A 17,503-nucleotide genomic window follows, 5' to 3' on the forward strand; every position below is an offset into this window, starting at 1 on the left:
GTTCATGCGGTTAACAGTGTTTATATAGTACATAATTCTTTATTAAACAAACAATAAAAAGGAAAAAAGTGTAACTGGCAACATCTATGGTCTTATCTATAAAATAAGACAATATGCTTGCCCAGTGTTTCCCTCTGTTTCTCTAGTTTTGAATGAAAATGTGAATAGATACACAGCATCACTTTGTGAAGCACTCATTCACTGTTTATTTTCTGAACTTAAGATGAGCTACTGGGCCAAGGCACAGAGGCAGGACACAGCCAGCGTGATTCGGACAGTAGGCAACAGGACGGTAGCAGTCATCCGTGGCTTGGACCCCAGCACTACGTATCACATCATCCTCAGGGCCTACAACAGCGCAGGCGCAGGACCGGACAGTTCAGTGGTCAACGTCACCACCAAGAGACCCCGTAAGCAACCTAAAGTCAATATTAGCAGTGTGACAGCAGCAACAACATGACAGGAGCATAACACAAGCTGGCATGGTTTAGGTCACCCCTTGGCAACCACGGCTCTGTTTTAAGCACTGCACCATTTACAGTACATCTACCCTTCTGGATAATTGAATTCATCCCTATTCTAGAAGCCTTTTAAACACGCAAGGCATGTATGTAATGAAAAGAACTAACCATGTAATGAATATAAATCCGCTATGACGCACTCACTTGCAACCTCTAAAGAGATTAAATGAAACAGCACTGTCAACTGATACATAGTGACTGTGTCTTCATCATATGTGTTCAAACCATATGTGAAACTTCATTCAGTACAGTTGTTAATCCCTATAGTGTGGGAATTCTCTAATGATGGCAAATTAGAAAGATGTAACAAAAAAAATCCATAAAGGTTATAATTAGGCACTATATGAAGACATAGGTCCTTAATCAGTGCTTGGGGATTGCCTGTCAAAGTTTCCCTCCACGTCATTGCTAAATAAAGTCATTAAGGATTATTAGATTAGTCTGTTTTAAGGATACTGGGATCTAACTTAGCTCAGTGTAGAAAGCCTGAAGATATAAGATAAGACGTTACTGACATGGTGTGAATCCAATTAATGAGAGTTCTGTACTATCACAATTAAAAGAAAAATACCAAGTTTTAAAGTCAGGTTAGCTAATTTCTCTGTGTTCAGCAGTTAACGCAAACAAACTTTTTAAAGAAGCCAATGGGGCAGTTGCAGTTGTACTGCAAAGTACACAACAATATAACTTTTTGGTCTTATGCAGAACCATTTAAAGGTGTCTATAAAAGCATTTACTAGATGTTTTTCTTTTACTTGAAGATCCATTAAACTGAAGAGCCATTAAAATCATTTAAGCATTTAGATGGATCTTTATGTTGTCATGGTTCTGCATAGAACCATTGTCTGTACTACAGAACCCTTAAAAACCTCTCTGTGCACCAAAACATATGTCAAGCTGCAGGAAAAAGTAAGCTTTCCCTTTTGGAATTTCCAGAATTTCTGCATTGGTTACTAATAAAATGTGGTCTAAGTCACAGTTATAGAAAAACACAACTAATTAGTTTTTTAATAACGCAGCTGTACTATTTGTTTCTTTTATTGAGAACATAGAATAAACATCCACTGCAGGCTAGAAAAAGTAAGCTGACCCATGTTCATTTTAAGGGTTGATGCCCCTTTAGCAGCAGTAATCTAAACCATACATTTCCAGTAGCTGCAAATAAGATTTGTACAACCTACAACATTCCCAACCTTCCATCCTGAAAACGTGTTTCAATTCATCAATATTTTAGGATGCCTTGTGTGCACAGCCCTCTTGTGGTCATACCACAGCATCTGTACAATCTCATGTTGTAGTTGATTTACCTCAGGTCATTGTCTTGTTGCATCTCACAGTGTCTCTTTAGCTTGAGATCATGAACTGCTCTTACGTCCTCTTGTAAAATATTTTGATATACCTTGGCAATTCATGGTTCCCACATTGCCGACAAGTCGTCTGGACCCTGAGACAGCAAAGCAGACCCAAACCATGATGCTCCCCCCACCATGCTTCATTGTTGGAATGAGGTTTTGGTGTGCAGTGTTCATTCTATGTGCCTCCAAGCACAGCATTGTGCACTTGTGCTAAAAACTTCGCCTTTTGTCTCATCTGTCCATAGAACATTTCCCAAGTACTGTGGAACATCCAGGTGGTCTTTCTTTTCAGGCAGGAGTGCTTGGGTTCTTTCTCACCCCTTTTAGGAGTGATCTACATAGTACACCTACAACAGGTCATTGCAGATCATTTGCATCAAAGCATGGTTCACATCTTATCTTTCAGATAGAACAGATTTGTCGTTTACCAGGCTTTGTGTGTCTTGGAGAAGTCATCAACACAGAGGCTCTCTTACTTTTTCTAGCCTGCACTGTGGATGTTTACACAGTGTGCTTATGTAAGACCAAACCAAATCCATGGCCGTCATAATCAACCTTTAGCTACAGAGTTAGCAGATAGATCCTATGGGATGCTGGAGTGCAGTGCTGTACAATTGATAATATAGGAATTGTTCACTGAAATAGCCAGTACAGCTGCTCGATTTGCTCATTCCTTTTGATCCATGTGCATAAACTTCAAGCTCACTGATCTCAATTTAGGCCAAAAAACATAGTTTAATTTGCAACCCAACTGCAGCTTTCCTTTCTCATTCTAATACTTTTTTCCTCCTTTGTTTAGCCCCAAGCCGAGCGCCGTCGAAAGTCATGTGGAACGCCACAAGCTCTAAGATTATTCTGAAATGGGATCAAGTCAAAGCTCTGGAGAATGAATCGGACGTCATGGGTTACAAGGTAAGAATATTATTATTTCACACAGTTTTGTGTGAATGCATGGAGTAACTTCTTGTTGCTAAGGAACACAGGAAGTCATTGTATTGTAATGAGGAGGCAAGATCACACCAGACCTGATCCCAAAAGATCATTTCAAATAAAAAACAGTGGATTCAGTGGTGTATTGGAAACTTCCACCTTATTATAGACTGTATACTAATCAGGGCTCCTCTTTTGAAGGTGATTTACAAGCAGAGCAGACACAATCGTCAAAGTGTGGTGGAGACTAACAGGACCTCCCTGGAGCTTGCTCTACCTGTGCATGAGGATTATATTATCCAGATCAAAGCAGTCAGCGAGGGAGGAGAAGGGCGCAGCAGCAGACTCATTACCATACCAAGGATAGCAGGTCTGTGTCTACTTCTAAATTATGATAATAATAAAATTCAATTGTATTTTTAATGCTGGTTCATATTTTTTAAAAGAAACTTATATAAAAGACAAATAAAACTAATTGTGTTTTGTTAACAAGAAACAGGTGAAAGGTGCTATTTTATAAATTGCATTTCAAACAAACAAACAGAAGTAAAAGAAAATTGTCTTTTATTGCTCCTCTGACTGAACGCATTCTGAATGGGTGCCCCTGCTTGTTCAGGATCTGCCTGCCTCTATCTAACAACTTACAGCTTACAGACCGAGGCAGCATTGTAATGCTACATGTCTGCCAGGATTGCAGGATTGTTGCTTCTTTTTTTTTTGACACATTTGATGTGGTACCGCTAGAGTGCATAGTTTAATACAGCATCTGTAACACTAGGGGGCCTATGTGAACCTGCTTCAAACACCTTCATGAATATTTAGTTTTATTTAGTCCATAATGGAATGTAGCACACGGTTAAGCATGTGATCTTCACATTTCTGGTTAAGCGTGCAGTGTGTTTCATCTTTTTCTGTTCTTCTCTTTCTGCATTAATGCCATGTGTTGCAGTGGCACATGCGGTGGGAGCAGCATCAGAGATTTCAGTCCTCTCTGTACTCATAACACAACTACTCTCCTGCACAGCCAGGACTTTATTATGACAGACAGTCCAAACCAAGCAATGGAGAACATTTATTAATGTCCCCTTCAAGCGGATGCGCATCTTTTTCACTTTTTCAGCAGGTTTTGCTAACCTTCTGTGGACTTTTCATAGAAAAACTATTTTGTCAGCCACATTTGGAATACTGATACCAAAGCTGCTATCAAGACAATGGAGTTATTGGGAGGGATTGTTCGTTTTTTGTTTTTTTTAAATATCCCGTATAGCTTTCTGCTCGCATCTCACATATATATATATATATATATATATATATATATATATATATATATATATATATGGACAACAAACCATGGGATGTCTTCAGCATGGCAAATGAATGTGGATAATACACTTTTACTACTTGAGGACTACGACACGGACAAGTCTTTAAGAGTATATGGATCCTTATCTGCAAAAAATGAACGCTTTCTGGATTATTCTGCCTCTACAACAACCATTTGGAGCAGACAGACGACTTCACTGAATATTACCTTTTAATAAATCCAGTGGATGTTCTAGTGTTTTGTTATGCAACAGCACCTGACCTAAACAACGCAAATGCTTCGGATTCTGACCAGTGCTGTTTTTTTTTTAGCATCCTCGAGCATAGGTCCCAGTGGCTTTCTATACATATCCATATTTTCTAGACTGTGCTGTCCTGCTAAGTTTATTCAGTGCATTGTCCCCCAAGTGTACAGCGTTTACAGTCCCTTATTGTGGACAAGTCCCTCGTTTTCTGTTCCAGAAAGAAGACTCTATAGCTGCTGGCCTTATCAGTACAACAATGCTCCTTAGCTGTCTTGAACCCCCTTGTTTACTAGTAGGTAACGTATCAAGAGCCACGCTTTGCTAGTGCGTGCCTCAGTAATGAAGTTATGAAGACAGTAGACCTATTTAAAATATCCTCAGGACCAAAAAAAAAAACAGCCTTAAGAAGTAGTCACCATTCAGTGTTTTTGCTCTTTACTCTGACAGTGTTTTTTGAAGAACAACATATTGAGTTAGACAGACCAGCGCAAACTTTACTTCGAGGTACTTTGTGTAGCTAGTGGCTGTGGTTGTTATTTTCCTGTATCTTGCATAACAACACATTCCTTTACAGTCAATCGCTCCTCAGCATGATTTGGCTCTGTAGTAGCTTGGAAAACAGTATTTGATTGGTCTGACTGCTTTTAAATAAACAAAATAACATGAAAAATGTATAATGTATAAAAAAGTATTTATTTCACTGAAGCGTAACCACTCCCAGGCTTCCCGGAACTTCTACAGACTAAAAAAATCTACAGACTATTTTTCCTGTCATGGAAAATAAAATGACCTGGAAATATTAATGCGACCCTGGTTGAAAAGTTTTGCTATTTTTGCCACTAAAACCCTATTTATTGAAGTTTGTAATAGTGCACTGTCATGTGGACAGATACATTAAACTGACGTCATGTCGTACAGTATTCAATATTGAAAATCTATACGCAAGTCACTGCTCATTACACAGATGTGTCATTGGTTATTCGTGAATAGGACACCGCTTAACACACTTGTGCCTTACACCTATTGGAAAGATTTCTTTTGCAGGTCAAAAAACTTTTTTAACAAACATTTTCTTGCTTGCTAGAATATATAAAAATTATAAAAATAAATTAAGCAATTATTTATGCACACATTTATCACTAATTAATCAGCCATAGAATCATTTATAACACTACCCATATGTGCAAGTTAACAGTCTTCAAGGACAGTCCTGAGACCAGTGAGCCTCGCTTTTGAAAACACTGAAGGATTCACAGATACAGAATGCACTGAATGTTATGCTATGCTTCTGGCTTAGATAGCTAGTAACTGCCGCATATGTATACTAAGACATGAAATAACAATGAGAATGTTGAGCCATGTTGTGGTTAAACCATGTCTATTTATCACTGATGTCTTACTCATATCTATCAGAAAAGTAAAAAACAATAACACAACAACCAGTTAGTAACTAAACTAAAAACAAAATCCCCCTAAAAAGTAATGTGAAAGGAGTGCATGAACTTTGCATGAGTAGCAATAGAGATCTCAGGTTTCAACATGATGATGATGTGTGTGTGTGTGTGTGTTGTATTAATATGCCTTTTTAAGTAAAATGAAGGTGGGTTCTCTATAATACTAAATTAATTATAATTATAAAGTTGATAATAGAGGTGACCTGCACCTGCTTTTAAGCACTGTATTATTCTTACCTTTGCTTACAGAATGTCTTGGTTCAACTGTGTTTGAGTTTATTTTTCATGAGTTTTTTTAATACACAGATGGACCCTTATTTATTTATGTTTTTATTTATTTATTTATTTATTTATTTACAAACTGCCATTCTGTATGAGACCAGATGAGGGCAGTGCGCCATAAAAAATAACAAAATCCACGGGGGAAAAAAACACTTCCAAGCCCAACTGGAGAGCATTTTATTTAAGACGAGCACACTGCTTTAATTGACTGATTTGATTTATTTCATGTAGAACACTGTACAGCAAACACGGAGAACCAAGCAGTAGGAAGTACAGAGTAGGAGTGAAAGGAATGTAAACGTAGGAGAAATCGATCATAGGCGCCATCCTTTTCATCCCAGAGCCTCCACCTTCCTTTGACATTTTGTTTCAGTGGCACATGTTTAATAATAAGAAAAAAAGGGAGAGGGAGTCCTGAACCCTGAACTACAACGGAAGCACCATCTGCTCACATGAGCTGGCCGTTTCCCAAATCAACCCACTTTCACACTTCCTCAGTACATGAGATGAGAGCAAAATGGTGGAAACTACCAAGCAGGAGAACTCGTTGATGGCATTAGCACATTGCTATCTGTTCAGGGTTTATTTGTGTGTGTATGTGTGTGTGTGTGTGTGTATAGGTGTGTGTAAAAAATCTTGGTTTCCAGGTGAGACAAATGTCTGGGTTAAGAAGGCGATGACTGTCTTGGAATTAAGATAGCAGCTTCTCCATGGCACTTTTTCACTGTCATCAGTAACACAAAGGGGCGGTTCTCCAGCCACACATGAAGCTGCATGTTTGACCAAATGGCACTAGAAATCTGAATGAACTGACATTTCATCTTACATCATAGTTTAGAGTACAGGAACCTGACTACTGAAGCTTTTAGAAGACTATTTGTTTTTTTTTAAATTGGATTGAGGACTGTACAAGGTGCTAAATTAAATATATAGACTGTCAGGTTTCAGATTAGCAGAACATTTATTAATATAAAACATCATTGGGCAGGTCCAACAGTTCATGAGTGACTGTGAAAAACAATGAATGTGATTAAATAGGTACTTGTGATGAATTACAGAAAAGGAAGCAGACATGGCTGCTCTGATCCAAATTAAGCAAGGAGTGCATAAGACCTTAATTATGATTATATCCTTAGATTTGAAAGCAGTACAGGATGGATCAGATGTGGTAGATTAGGGCTGCAGCTTTAGGAAGCCGCTAGATCTCCAGGAGCAGGCTTGTTAAACACTTTTTAGACCATTCATGCTTTTCATTTCAGGGACACTTTCACAAATTTAGACTGAGCCTAGCCTAAATGGGATTATTCACAGTATACCACCAGTGGCAGGCTTAATCCACGTCTGAGAAATTGACCCATAAAGTCTTAGTTCAGCCAAGGAATGACGAGGGAAAAACCAAAGCAACCCACTCAATTAAATGGCAAGAAATGAATACTTTGCTCATAAGGAGTATTACAGGATTTAATGTTAGCTTAATTTGAACTTTGTCTGGAAAACCGCCCCTCTACAAGTCTGTAATTGCACATTTTAGATGTCTGATACCTCTACTTCCATCTTTGACATTTTTCAAGTTGAGGAAAGTGTAGAAATCAAATGGTGCAGTCCCTTGTTGAAGGTCCATTGAAACATCATGTACGACAAGACACCTCCAGCATTCTATTAAAAATTCAAGCATTTCTCGATCATCTTTTCTTCATCCTATCACAAGCTCCTTTAAAATAGCAATACACATACCAATTATAGCCCACACACTCATGAAACACTACAACACGTACACCTGCAGTCATTCCTGATGCTGTTCCAGCACTCGTGTTACAGAGGGAAGTTTGGAAAGAGAATCACTGTGTACACACTCCACTGAAAATAGAAATCAAAGCCTCATGACATCTACCACAGAGTACGGAATCAGTCAGATTGAAACACACTAAAACCTGTAAAGTGATCTCTTTGACACGTAATACGGCATCCATTAACTGTCATTGTGGGACATGGTGCGCCAAGGTCAGGAAAGAGCTCGCTTCTTCTGCTAATAAACCAAGAATAAGATTCACACTTACAGAAAAAAAGTCTATACACACGTTTGTGTCTCTGGGGGTTTTGGAAAGCCAAATGGCAAGAGTTGTGTTAGCCTCCTTTTATTTTTCTAAAAACAAGTGGAACTGCGTGTTATTAACGACTGAACAGTTGCACATGCATATGATACAAATATGCAGACTTTAACATTACATATTACTACTTTTCCTTCTGTTAAGTCTAAAAAGAAAAAGAAATTCTGGCTTTCATTGGCTGTTTCATTTCGTATAAATGTGTTTGTGTTACCCTTTGTATTTAAAACCAGATTGAAAAAAAAGTCTAATTTGATGGCTGTGGAGAGGTTTTGTGTCCAATTTCCAATATCTTCAACAATTTTCATTACTGGCCATTGTTGTTTTTCTTGTAATAACAGTAATACACATATGTTACCTCTCTGAAACTCTTATAGGAGGATTCTAGTATAGGCTTTCAAGTCTAAATATACATACAAGGTAGCAGTTTTCAAGAAAATAATAAATCTGTGGAGCAGAGGATTCTTCTAAGGAGGTCAAGCAGTCGTCATGTTTAGAAGCAGGTTCCTGTTGTTTTCTCCTCCCTACATTTCATAGTTTGAGAGGAAGTGCTTCTCAGAAGTTTCTTCTTTCTGTTTGTTGGCATAAACTGGTGTCCTTGCGTCCAGCAATCTGTCTGTCCCCTGCCTACACCATATGTGCCTGATGAGTGCACTGACCCACTGTAGCTGGTTTGGTTCTGTCTGTGTTTGTTTAGTTTGTTGATCTCTTTTTTTATCCTAGGCTAAAACCCTGATTTGCCACATGCAAGTGAATGGGATGGGAATCCGAATCCAAAAGCAGTGTAATTGTGTCTGACTGAGAATGCATGGGCATATGTGCGCAGAGACAAGTAACTTTTTCTATTGATTGACAGTTCTTAAAAAGAAAAATGTTTAGTCTTCCTTGTGCCTAGATACGCTACCCGATGGATGGTAGTGCCTTTACATCAGGACGAATCATCCATTTGGAAGTTAGCCACCTTTGGGCTGGCAGAGAAGAAAGTTCACTTGGACTATGAAGGTGATGGTGTGTTTTCCCTTCAACAGAACACCAGTGGACACTATGCTGCAGAGCAGTCTGCCAAACTTCTTTGGCCCTGGAGACGGAATAGATCCAAATTGGTCAGAGAACCAAAGTTTGGGTCAAAAGCTCCCATTTAACTTTTCACAACCACAGCAAATGATAAAGCAAAATGATGTGTGCATATATGATGAGTTCTGAGTTCTGACGGAGTATAGGTGTGTATCCGTATGCAAACTGTTGAGGTCCTGGGATCCTGGGTGGTTTCAAATCCAGAACTACTCCTGTACACAGTCCTGAGAACAGGAGATCAGGACTGAAAAATAAAAAACAGTAAAGACACAAATGTGAGCGAGTCATCACCAACGATACTGTTTAGCGAGAACTGTAAGTATACTCACCAAGCAGTTTATTAGGAAGACCTGTACACATACTCATGCAGTTATCTAATATATAAAATTAGGCAGATATGGTCCAGCATGTCCACATCAACCATCAGAATGGGGGAAAATATGATATCAGTGATTTTGAGTGTGGCCTGATCGTTGGTGTCAGACGGGTTGGTTTGAGTACTTCTATAACTGATAATCTCCTGGGATTTTTAAACTCAGCAGTCTGTAAAGTTTCGTCACAATGGTGTGACAAAAGAAAAACATGAAGTGAATGCCTTGTTGATGGGGGAGGTCAAACGAGAGTGGTCAAATGAGAATGGCCAGACTGGTTTGAGCTGACAGAAAGGCTAATAATGAGAAATGGTGAGTGGTACTGTCTGCTATATTCACACTACCTTTAGTGTTCTGTTATTTAATTGTTTTTACAATTTTATAATAATTATAATATGTGTATTCCTTTGGTACCAACTTTAGGCCTATAATTATAAAAATAAATCTTCCATTAAGACAATCACTATAATGTACTGCACTGTGTAAATAATAAGCAAGTAAAGTCAGCACACATTGTCTAACATTAAGTTGTCTCTTGCTAGTTTATTTATAACATAAGGTCAGTTTTTTTCAATTTATTCTACAAATTGTATTGTAGTGATGTATGTATTATGTATGTTGTAATGGAATACAGAATAAAGAGACGCTATATTGACAAAAGTATTGGGACACACCTCTTAATCTCAATTCATGTGTTTCATTAATTCCCACTACCACGGGTGTATAAAATCTAGCTAACACAAAAGAATGGGTGATTCAAAAGAGCTCACTGCATGATTCCAGCTTGCTTCTGTAATAAGATGCCACCCTTACAACAAGTCAACAAGTCCATAGATATTCCAGGACCAACTGTGAGTGGTATTATTGAAAAATAAAAGCATTTAGCAACTCAGTCGCCTTGAGGTTCTGTTCCAGCATGACTGTGCTCCAGTGCACAAAGCAGGGTCAATAAAGTCATGATTGAGTGGGTGGTGTGGAAGAACTGCACAGAACCTAGACCTTAACCCCATCAAAGACCTTTGGGATGAACTAGAACAGAGATTGTGAGCCAGGCCCTCTCATCCAACTTTAGAGTCTGACCTCACAAATGCACTTCTAGATGAATGGGCAAAACTTCACACAGACACACTCCGAAATCTTGTAGAATGTCTTCCTAGAAAAGTGGAAGCTGTTAGAGCTGCAAAGGGTGACCAACCCCATATTAATGCCAATGGATTTAGATGTATAGAAGCTCTGGTGTCCCAATACTTTGTGCTTTGGAATTGAATCTTAAATTTGAACTGGACTTTGTTTGGAAAAGAGTTTACTTTGACATTCTAATTAGGGCATGTTACTGTCACTGGGCAACAACAAGATATCCTAGTTTCTTTCAGCACATTCGCAGTAAGATGTGCATAATTCTGTAATGCTGCTTGTGCCTGTCAGCACTATCCACCTTTAAAAAAGCACAGGAAGTTAACTGTAATGTTGCTGACATGTCATTATGACCCTGTCAAGGCACTACCTATGACCCAATTAAAAAGACCAATGTGACAGATAAGCGCTTCAGTGAAAACTTAAGTGTTTATTTTCACGGGGAGAGGATTAATTATGCTCTTTGGGACTAAATATGACAAATACCTTGGACTCCTCATGTGGGTCGTGTGTGGAAGATTCTGTTTCCCTGACAACGACGGCCTTGGTTACCAACATGTCAGGATGCTGCTGCTTGGCTTCTTTTATTGCCATGGCGAGCGCCTGCGAAAACAAAGAATACATCTTGGCACATACTTTCCAAGGCTACCTGCTTTTGAAGGTTTCCTTCATAGGGGCTTCATAAAACATGACCATTAAATACAAATGACATAGTACATAAGTACTTATTTCAGTATTTGCAACCCTGAAATAAATGACTGGATTCATAAAACACAGCGGTAACGGTGCTATGCCAGTACGGTTTATGAGATCGGGTGTCTTTTTACCGCCTTAGGGAAAAGTGGCTTAGGGAAGTGGCTTCACAGTGATGGTGAGTCAAGTAGGAAAGAAACATCCAGCATGCAAATAGGGGGTCCCAGAAAGCAATAGGAATAACGTGAGTTTTACTCAGATAGGTTCTATTCCACGCACAAACTAATACTGACCTAACATGGCTGACTCAGTTACTGGAATTGTTGAGAAACATCAATATGGAAGTGGTATTTTTGCAGGTGTGTGACCTCAGTGAATCAAAATACATGTTAGTGAGCTCATACAATAATGTCAGTCTGTTTTGGTGCTAAAAGGACCAAATATGATCTGCTATAGAGTCTAATAAAACATGCAGAAGCATGTGGACCAAGAAGCATTTTTCTTGGTTCCTACAGGTTCTTGGAAGTCATGTGGGGATTTGCCTGTGTAACCAGTTCACAAGCAGTTCTCTCTGAGAGGTTTCTTGTTCTTCCAGATGTCATCCTAAACTCCACAGTTCCCCTGAATTCTCATTTCCAAATTACATTACGAACTGTAGAAACCTCAAGCAGAAAACACATGGCTGTCTTCTTATAGGCTTCCTCTGCCTTGGGTGATTTCAGATCATTAGACAGTTTTGTAGAGTACATGGTTGCTGGGTGTTGGTACAAGTTTAGAAGAGTGGGAGCTTTTATAAAGCTTGTAAATCTGAGTTGCCTGACAACTACAAATTGCAACTGGTGACATGCCTCAAGGCTGACTTGCTAATCAAGGTCTGGAAAAGCTCAGCATTTGCAGCACTTAGGGTGTCCATGCGTTTTTGTCATAAAAAAAACTGAGTAACTATACATTAGAACTAGAACTCTTCTAGAACTAGAAGAGATACTCTCTGTCATTTTGCTGAAAGTGAAATAAGCATGTGGACAGATGTGAATACAGGACTTTATACTACAGGATTTTACACTACTATGAGTCTTTACTCAGTTCTCATGACCGTTTCCCTGCCTGCTTCACCAAAGTTCCATGCTGCAGTAGACAGTGTGCCAAGCCCAGAGTAGCAGTGATACAGATGTTATTCTTATTATTGTCAGTGGAGCATCACAGTGAGCTGTAATTTTAAGGTCAAAATAATACACAATGTTGCTTTAATATCCTCTGAAGTCCCAGTGACAAACAAAGTCAGGATCGTCTGAACTGCAGTTGTAATCTTCCCCATGATGTTACACTATTTCCTCTTAATGTCCTGGTAAATCTGGCAGTGAGATTTATTAATCTAGGGTACTGTGTTTTTCAGTTAATTACACTGTGACTGACATTTGTTAAGTCAATAGATATGAAGTGTCATTTCCAAGTAATTTACATTTACAATGAGGCCTAGTTAATGTCTTTTCCACCATAAAACATTGCATGCTGTCTGATGAATACTGACATAAGCTTTGTTAACATAAGCTCTTAACAAAACTTTTTGTACCTTTTCAGTACCTTTTACAGACCGTTATTCAGAGTTTATGCATTTGTTATAAATTCCCTGCATAGGTAGCCTTCAATTCCAGCTTTTATCTCTGCAAGAACTTACTTGATCTTGATCAACATCGTCATCTCCAGTAATGATAATCCTCTTTTCGATTCGAGTCTCCGAGTATCCTCCTTTCACAGTCTAAAGTACAGAAAAGGGCTTTGGTTAGCATAATTAATAATTAATAATAAATATAATAATTTAAAATAAAATATAATAATAATTTCATGTAATGAAATAAATGGCTTGATCAGTGTTCATGCTACCTTAGTTACATGTGTTGTTGTTGTTGATGTCACGCTTTCTGTTACCATTAAAGGAGACCCAGAACCTTCTCTTGCCAAAGACCCAAAGCTGACCTGTCCAATAGTAAAATATCCATGCAGTGATACATAGAGTCTATGTTTAACATATTAACGCTTTCCATTCAGTGCATTAAGAGGATTAGACAACAAGGTTATTAAGCTATCTATGGTAGCTTTTGCACTTTGCTAATTATACAACTTATACAGTTCACAACAATTAGATTTTTTCACATACTTAACGTACAGTTCTATGCAAAATCTGGACACCAAAGGCCATTTAATGACATAATCAAAACAATCACTTGACAGTTTCTTAGAGGAGCCCATGGCTGCCGGGTGTTAGTACAAGTTTAGAAGAGTGAGAGCTTTTATAAAGCTCGTAAATTTGAGTTGCCTGACAGTTACTAATTACAATGGTGGCATGCCTCAAGCTTGACTTGCTAATTAAGGTCTAAAAAAGCTGAGCATTTGGAAGGCTTAGGGTGTCCAAACCTTAGCACAGGTCATACTGATGATTTAGCATTTTAATGTCATGATACATCAATTTTCTAAAAATAGTGTGTTTTTTTAGTCCTTCTCAATTAAAAAAAAATACATAAACCTGTATATATGTAGTTTACATTTATATTGGTTTGTACTATGTTTCAGTATACATACAGGAGAGATCCTCTCAGCCATTGAGAAAGTAGCTTCTCGCAAACCACTCATGCCATGGTCCTATAACAGAAAATAAATATTTCTGCATGACTGACCTCAAAAAGTAAACTCAAGAACATTCAGAAATAGTGACCTTTAACTTGAAGATAACTGGTATATAATTCTATTTATACAGATTGTTTACTGATAGAGATATTGTGGCCTCATTATAGTCAGCATAAGGATATTCAGTGAACAATGTCGTAGATTAAATTGTCTCTACCTGGTCTGTAATCTCCATAATGGTTGTGGTGACCTCTGATCCATTTGGCTGTGTCTCGATCTTAACCTCAGTCTTCCTCAGAGCTTGAGAGGCGATTATTTCACTGCTGTGAGGCTGGAAGGAGGCTATCTCTGAACCCTCCCGTCTTACTGCCTGCATACTAGCCAGCTCTGTAGACTCCTTCTTCAAAGCCTGAGCAGCTTTCACAGAACGAGGAGCTTTTTTTGGCACAAAAGGCTTTAAAAGGAACAAAAAATGGCAAAAGGTCAAATCCTGATTAGTAGCAAGATGGTAGGAAGTTCGGAGGTCAGTGTCAGTTGAAAGAACTTGACAGCATAACATGGGGCATGGTTCAAAAGAAAATAATATGAAGCTGTGAGAAACGTAACAGAAATTTGAAATTAAAGCAACCAAACCTTGAACGGACTGACATTCGACTATGGAAGGCAGCACCATATGGAACAGAATTAGCATCAATCATGAACTGAAATTTCCCATGTAAATTCATGCTTTGTTTTGATGCCCTGCAAGATGCAAGAGAAAATTAAAAAATGATATGATCAAAAACATCAATACAGACGCATAGTTATGCATCTCTCTAAGGTGGTGGCCCAGTTCCTAGATTAAAGAAGAAGAAGGACCATCTACCTCAGGTTTACGTTCTTCCACAGGCCTTTGCTCTACCACAGGTTTCGATTCTTCCATGGTTCTCCATAAGTCAGCATGTTTATCCTCTGGTAGGATGATGGGGTCAGCCCCTAGTATGAAGGCTGGATGGGTCGGCCGGTCCGAAAGGCTTAGCTCAGGGGAGAAGTCCTTCTCCCCAAGCTCAGACATACCTCTGGAGAACTCCTCCATCCCTGTCTGAAGGTCCATAAGGACAGTGAAGTCCACCTCAGCCTCCAGGCTGGAAGTGGAGCTGACAGTGATGCTGGAGCATTTGCGTTCAATGCCCAGGTGGGTCTCTTTAAGATACAGGGTTTCCGGATCAGGGTCATCCTCAGAGACAGATCCCAGGCGTCGTTCCCATAGCTCCCTCTGAAGAGACAGAGGAAGAGTAGAAAGTAGAAAGTCAGAAAAGGAAAATGTTCATTCAGGGAAAGTAAAGTTCAGCTATGCTTGTGGAAACAACGAATGTGGACAGTACGAGTAACATGAGGCAACTAGAAAAAAATGATGGTATGGACAGATTTTCTGTAAAGCAATAGATATTTAGGCAATGGCAAAATATACATATACACAGAATCTAAATGTTGGGTAAAACTCAAAGAGATGGATTGACTGAAAAGTTTCTTTTCAGAACTTGTACGTGTCTCTGAGGGAGCATTAAGACAGAACTTGTTTGACCTCTGTAGCACACCACCTCTGTGGTGCATGAATGGCCCATAAAATGAATTTGCGACAAATCATTACCTATCCAGTGGTAATATTCTCAGAGGTTTGAACACACTGAAAAGTCTTGGCTTGTTGCTTTTGAGGCAAGCCTTAGATACTGTTGGTAGGTGTGAATGACATTTCCCAACCATGTTGGGACTGCATTTTGTGTGGTGAGACAAAACCATGTCTCTCATTGCATCATCAGACACAATGGGACAATTTACACATGTGATCATGTTGGGGCATTGGGAGGCATGCAGTTGATTTCATGCTGCTGTGGTATGTATGCAAATATGGGTCCTTAGCTTTTAGCTCATGCCAAAAATCGAACAGCTCTTAAAACGCATGGATTAGCGTGATGAGAAAAGTGGGATGGATGAGTGGAAAAATGAGGCACCTGGGCTTCCTCCTGAGGTTCCGCATGAATTGCTGGAGTGGGGAGGGGCTCCTGGTGAGATGAAATAATAGGAAGAGTAATGCAAAGTTAGAGCTCTGAGGTTTCAGGCAAAAAAGAGCAGGACACCATAATGCCCATAACCCGCCATCTGGACAAAAATCAAACTCCACAAATGCATTCAGACAGAACACATTATTCATTCTACAAGCTTTGTCAACAACACATATTGCATTGCACCTGACTTAAGAGCTGTGAGCTAGACTAGGTTAGGATGTGATGGTAGGTGCCATTTCGAGGGCCATGAATCAATTCTGCTCATTCCTTTTATCGGTATGGCACAGCAATATACACAAAGTGGAAAGATGTATTTTTAAGGAGCTTGAGGAGCCAAACGCCCTTGAATATCAAAGAAGTGCTTAGTCAGCACAGGTCAACACAGGTCAGCTGATACCAAATTATATACTTAACCAGTTTTTATTGGCTTCTGTTTAGGCTGTAGAAGTTGAAGCTAAGTTGGCTTCTGCCCAAAAAGATAAGTACCTCAATATTCCCTGCCCTTAAAAAAAATAATGCCTCATCTACCACCAAATGACAGCATATAATTCCATCCAGAGACCATAGCTTAGCTTAACCAATCACTCAGCAAATTACCTCTGTGCCCTGCTCATGAGCAATTACGCGGCCATTTTTGAACGTCTTGCCCGCTAAAGCCCCTACATTTGCAAAAATGGCATTTTAGCATAATAGCATGGTGCCTTTGATTCCTATCAACAACCATTCCCTTTCTGACTGATAAAATGGGACCAGAGAAAGGCTGTTGGAAGGAGAGGCCATAGGCACAGTGGGAATTAGAGGAACGTGAGCTTGAAGCTGAAGCAATGAAAATTAAAGATTACATGGAGGATCCTATGGTTTGTCTCAAATGTGCAAGCAGATGTTGAGCTGTGGAGAGGAGGGAAAAGGAAAGGAGGAAGTGTATCTTCATCCAATCAGCCAGCGACTACAATACCTAACACCTTTATCAGCCAATGGATAGCATTAGTCGTGCCAAACTGGGCACTTGAGCCCATCTCTCCTCAGATACAGGTGCTTATGTTGTAAAGGTGTGTGTAGTTGGAGGTAAAAACTATAAGACATGGATGTGCAGATTCATGCGATGCCTATAGTTCCTGTAAGTGATAAGCAGATGCCAAGCAGTTGTTACCACTGGTTTCCTCTTGGTTGATTCTAAGCTGGAACTCTTGAGAAGGCTGTGGCTGCAGTCAATAAAGGCGGTCTGTTTGTTACGTGTCTCTCTTGTCCTCTGGGATTTTACAAGAGGACACAAAGGGGTCATTTGATCAAAGCCAGGAAACATTACGTTTGATGGGAAATCAGACAGTGGGGAAGGATCTTCACAATGG

The 17,503-nt window shown here is 39.3% G+C and overlaps 2 protein-coding genes across 9 annotated transcripts in view; one reads left to right on the forward strand and one right to left on the reverse strand.

Annotated features, from left to right (window-relative positions):
- cntn3a.1 (contactin 3a, tandem duplicate 1) overlaps window positions 1-5,204 on the forward strand; it is an 86,996-nt gene extending 81,792 nt beyond the window's left edge. Inside the window, exons 20-23 of one of the 2 annotated variants that reach the window (XM_072696148.1) lie at window positions 224-410; window positions 2,676-2,788; window positions 3,008-3,176; window positions 3,756-5,204. In XM_072696148.1, the coding sequence (XP_072552249.1) occupies window positions 224-410; window positions 2,676-2,788; window positions 3,008-3,176; window positions 3,756-3,847 (561 nt within the window). In that variant the 3' untranslated portion in view covers window positions 3,848-5,204. Of the gene's footprint in view, window positions 1-223; window positions 411-2,675; window positions 2,789-3,007; window positions 3,177-3,755 lie in introns of those variants that run through there. The other variant, XM_072696150.1, reaches the window with a different exon arrangement.
- A 1,105-nt stretch (window positions 5,205-6,309) lies between these two features.
- LOC140577364 (band 4.1-like protein 1) overlaps window positions 6,310-17,503 on the reverse strand; it is a 73,316-nt gene continuing 62,122 nt past the window's right edge. For all 7 annotated transcript variants that reach the window (XM_072697306.1, XM_072697309.1, XM_072697308.1 and 4 more), the window contains 8 exons: window positions 16,101-16,151; window positions 14,975-15,364; window positions 14,327-14,563; window positions 14,065-14,124; window positions 13,369-13,461; window positions 13,163-13,243; window positions 11,281-11,397; window positions 6,310-9,533 (listed from right to left, as the gene is read on the reverse strand). In XM_072697306.1, coding sequence (XP_072553407.1) covers window positions 9,528-9,533; window positions 11,281-11,397; window positions 13,163-13,243; window positions 13,369-13,461; window positions 14,065-14,124; window positions 14,327-14,563; window positions 14,975-15,364; window positions 16,101-16,151 — 1,035 coding nt within the window. In that variant the 3' untranslated portion in view covers window positions 6,310-9,527. The remainder of the gene's footprint in view (window positions 9,534-11,280; window positions 11,398-13,162; window positions 13,244-13,368; window positions 13,462-14,064; window positions 14,125-14,326; window positions 14,564-14,974; window positions 15,365-16,100; window positions 16,152-17,503) is intronic.

This window comes from Salminus brasiliensis, chromosome 14 (assembly GCF_030463535.1).
Source record: "Salminus brasiliensis chromosome 14, fSalBra1.hap2, whole genome shotgun sequence".
NCBI lineage: Eukaryota > Metazoa > Chordata > Actinopteri > Characiformes > Bryconidae > Salminus > Salminus brasiliensis.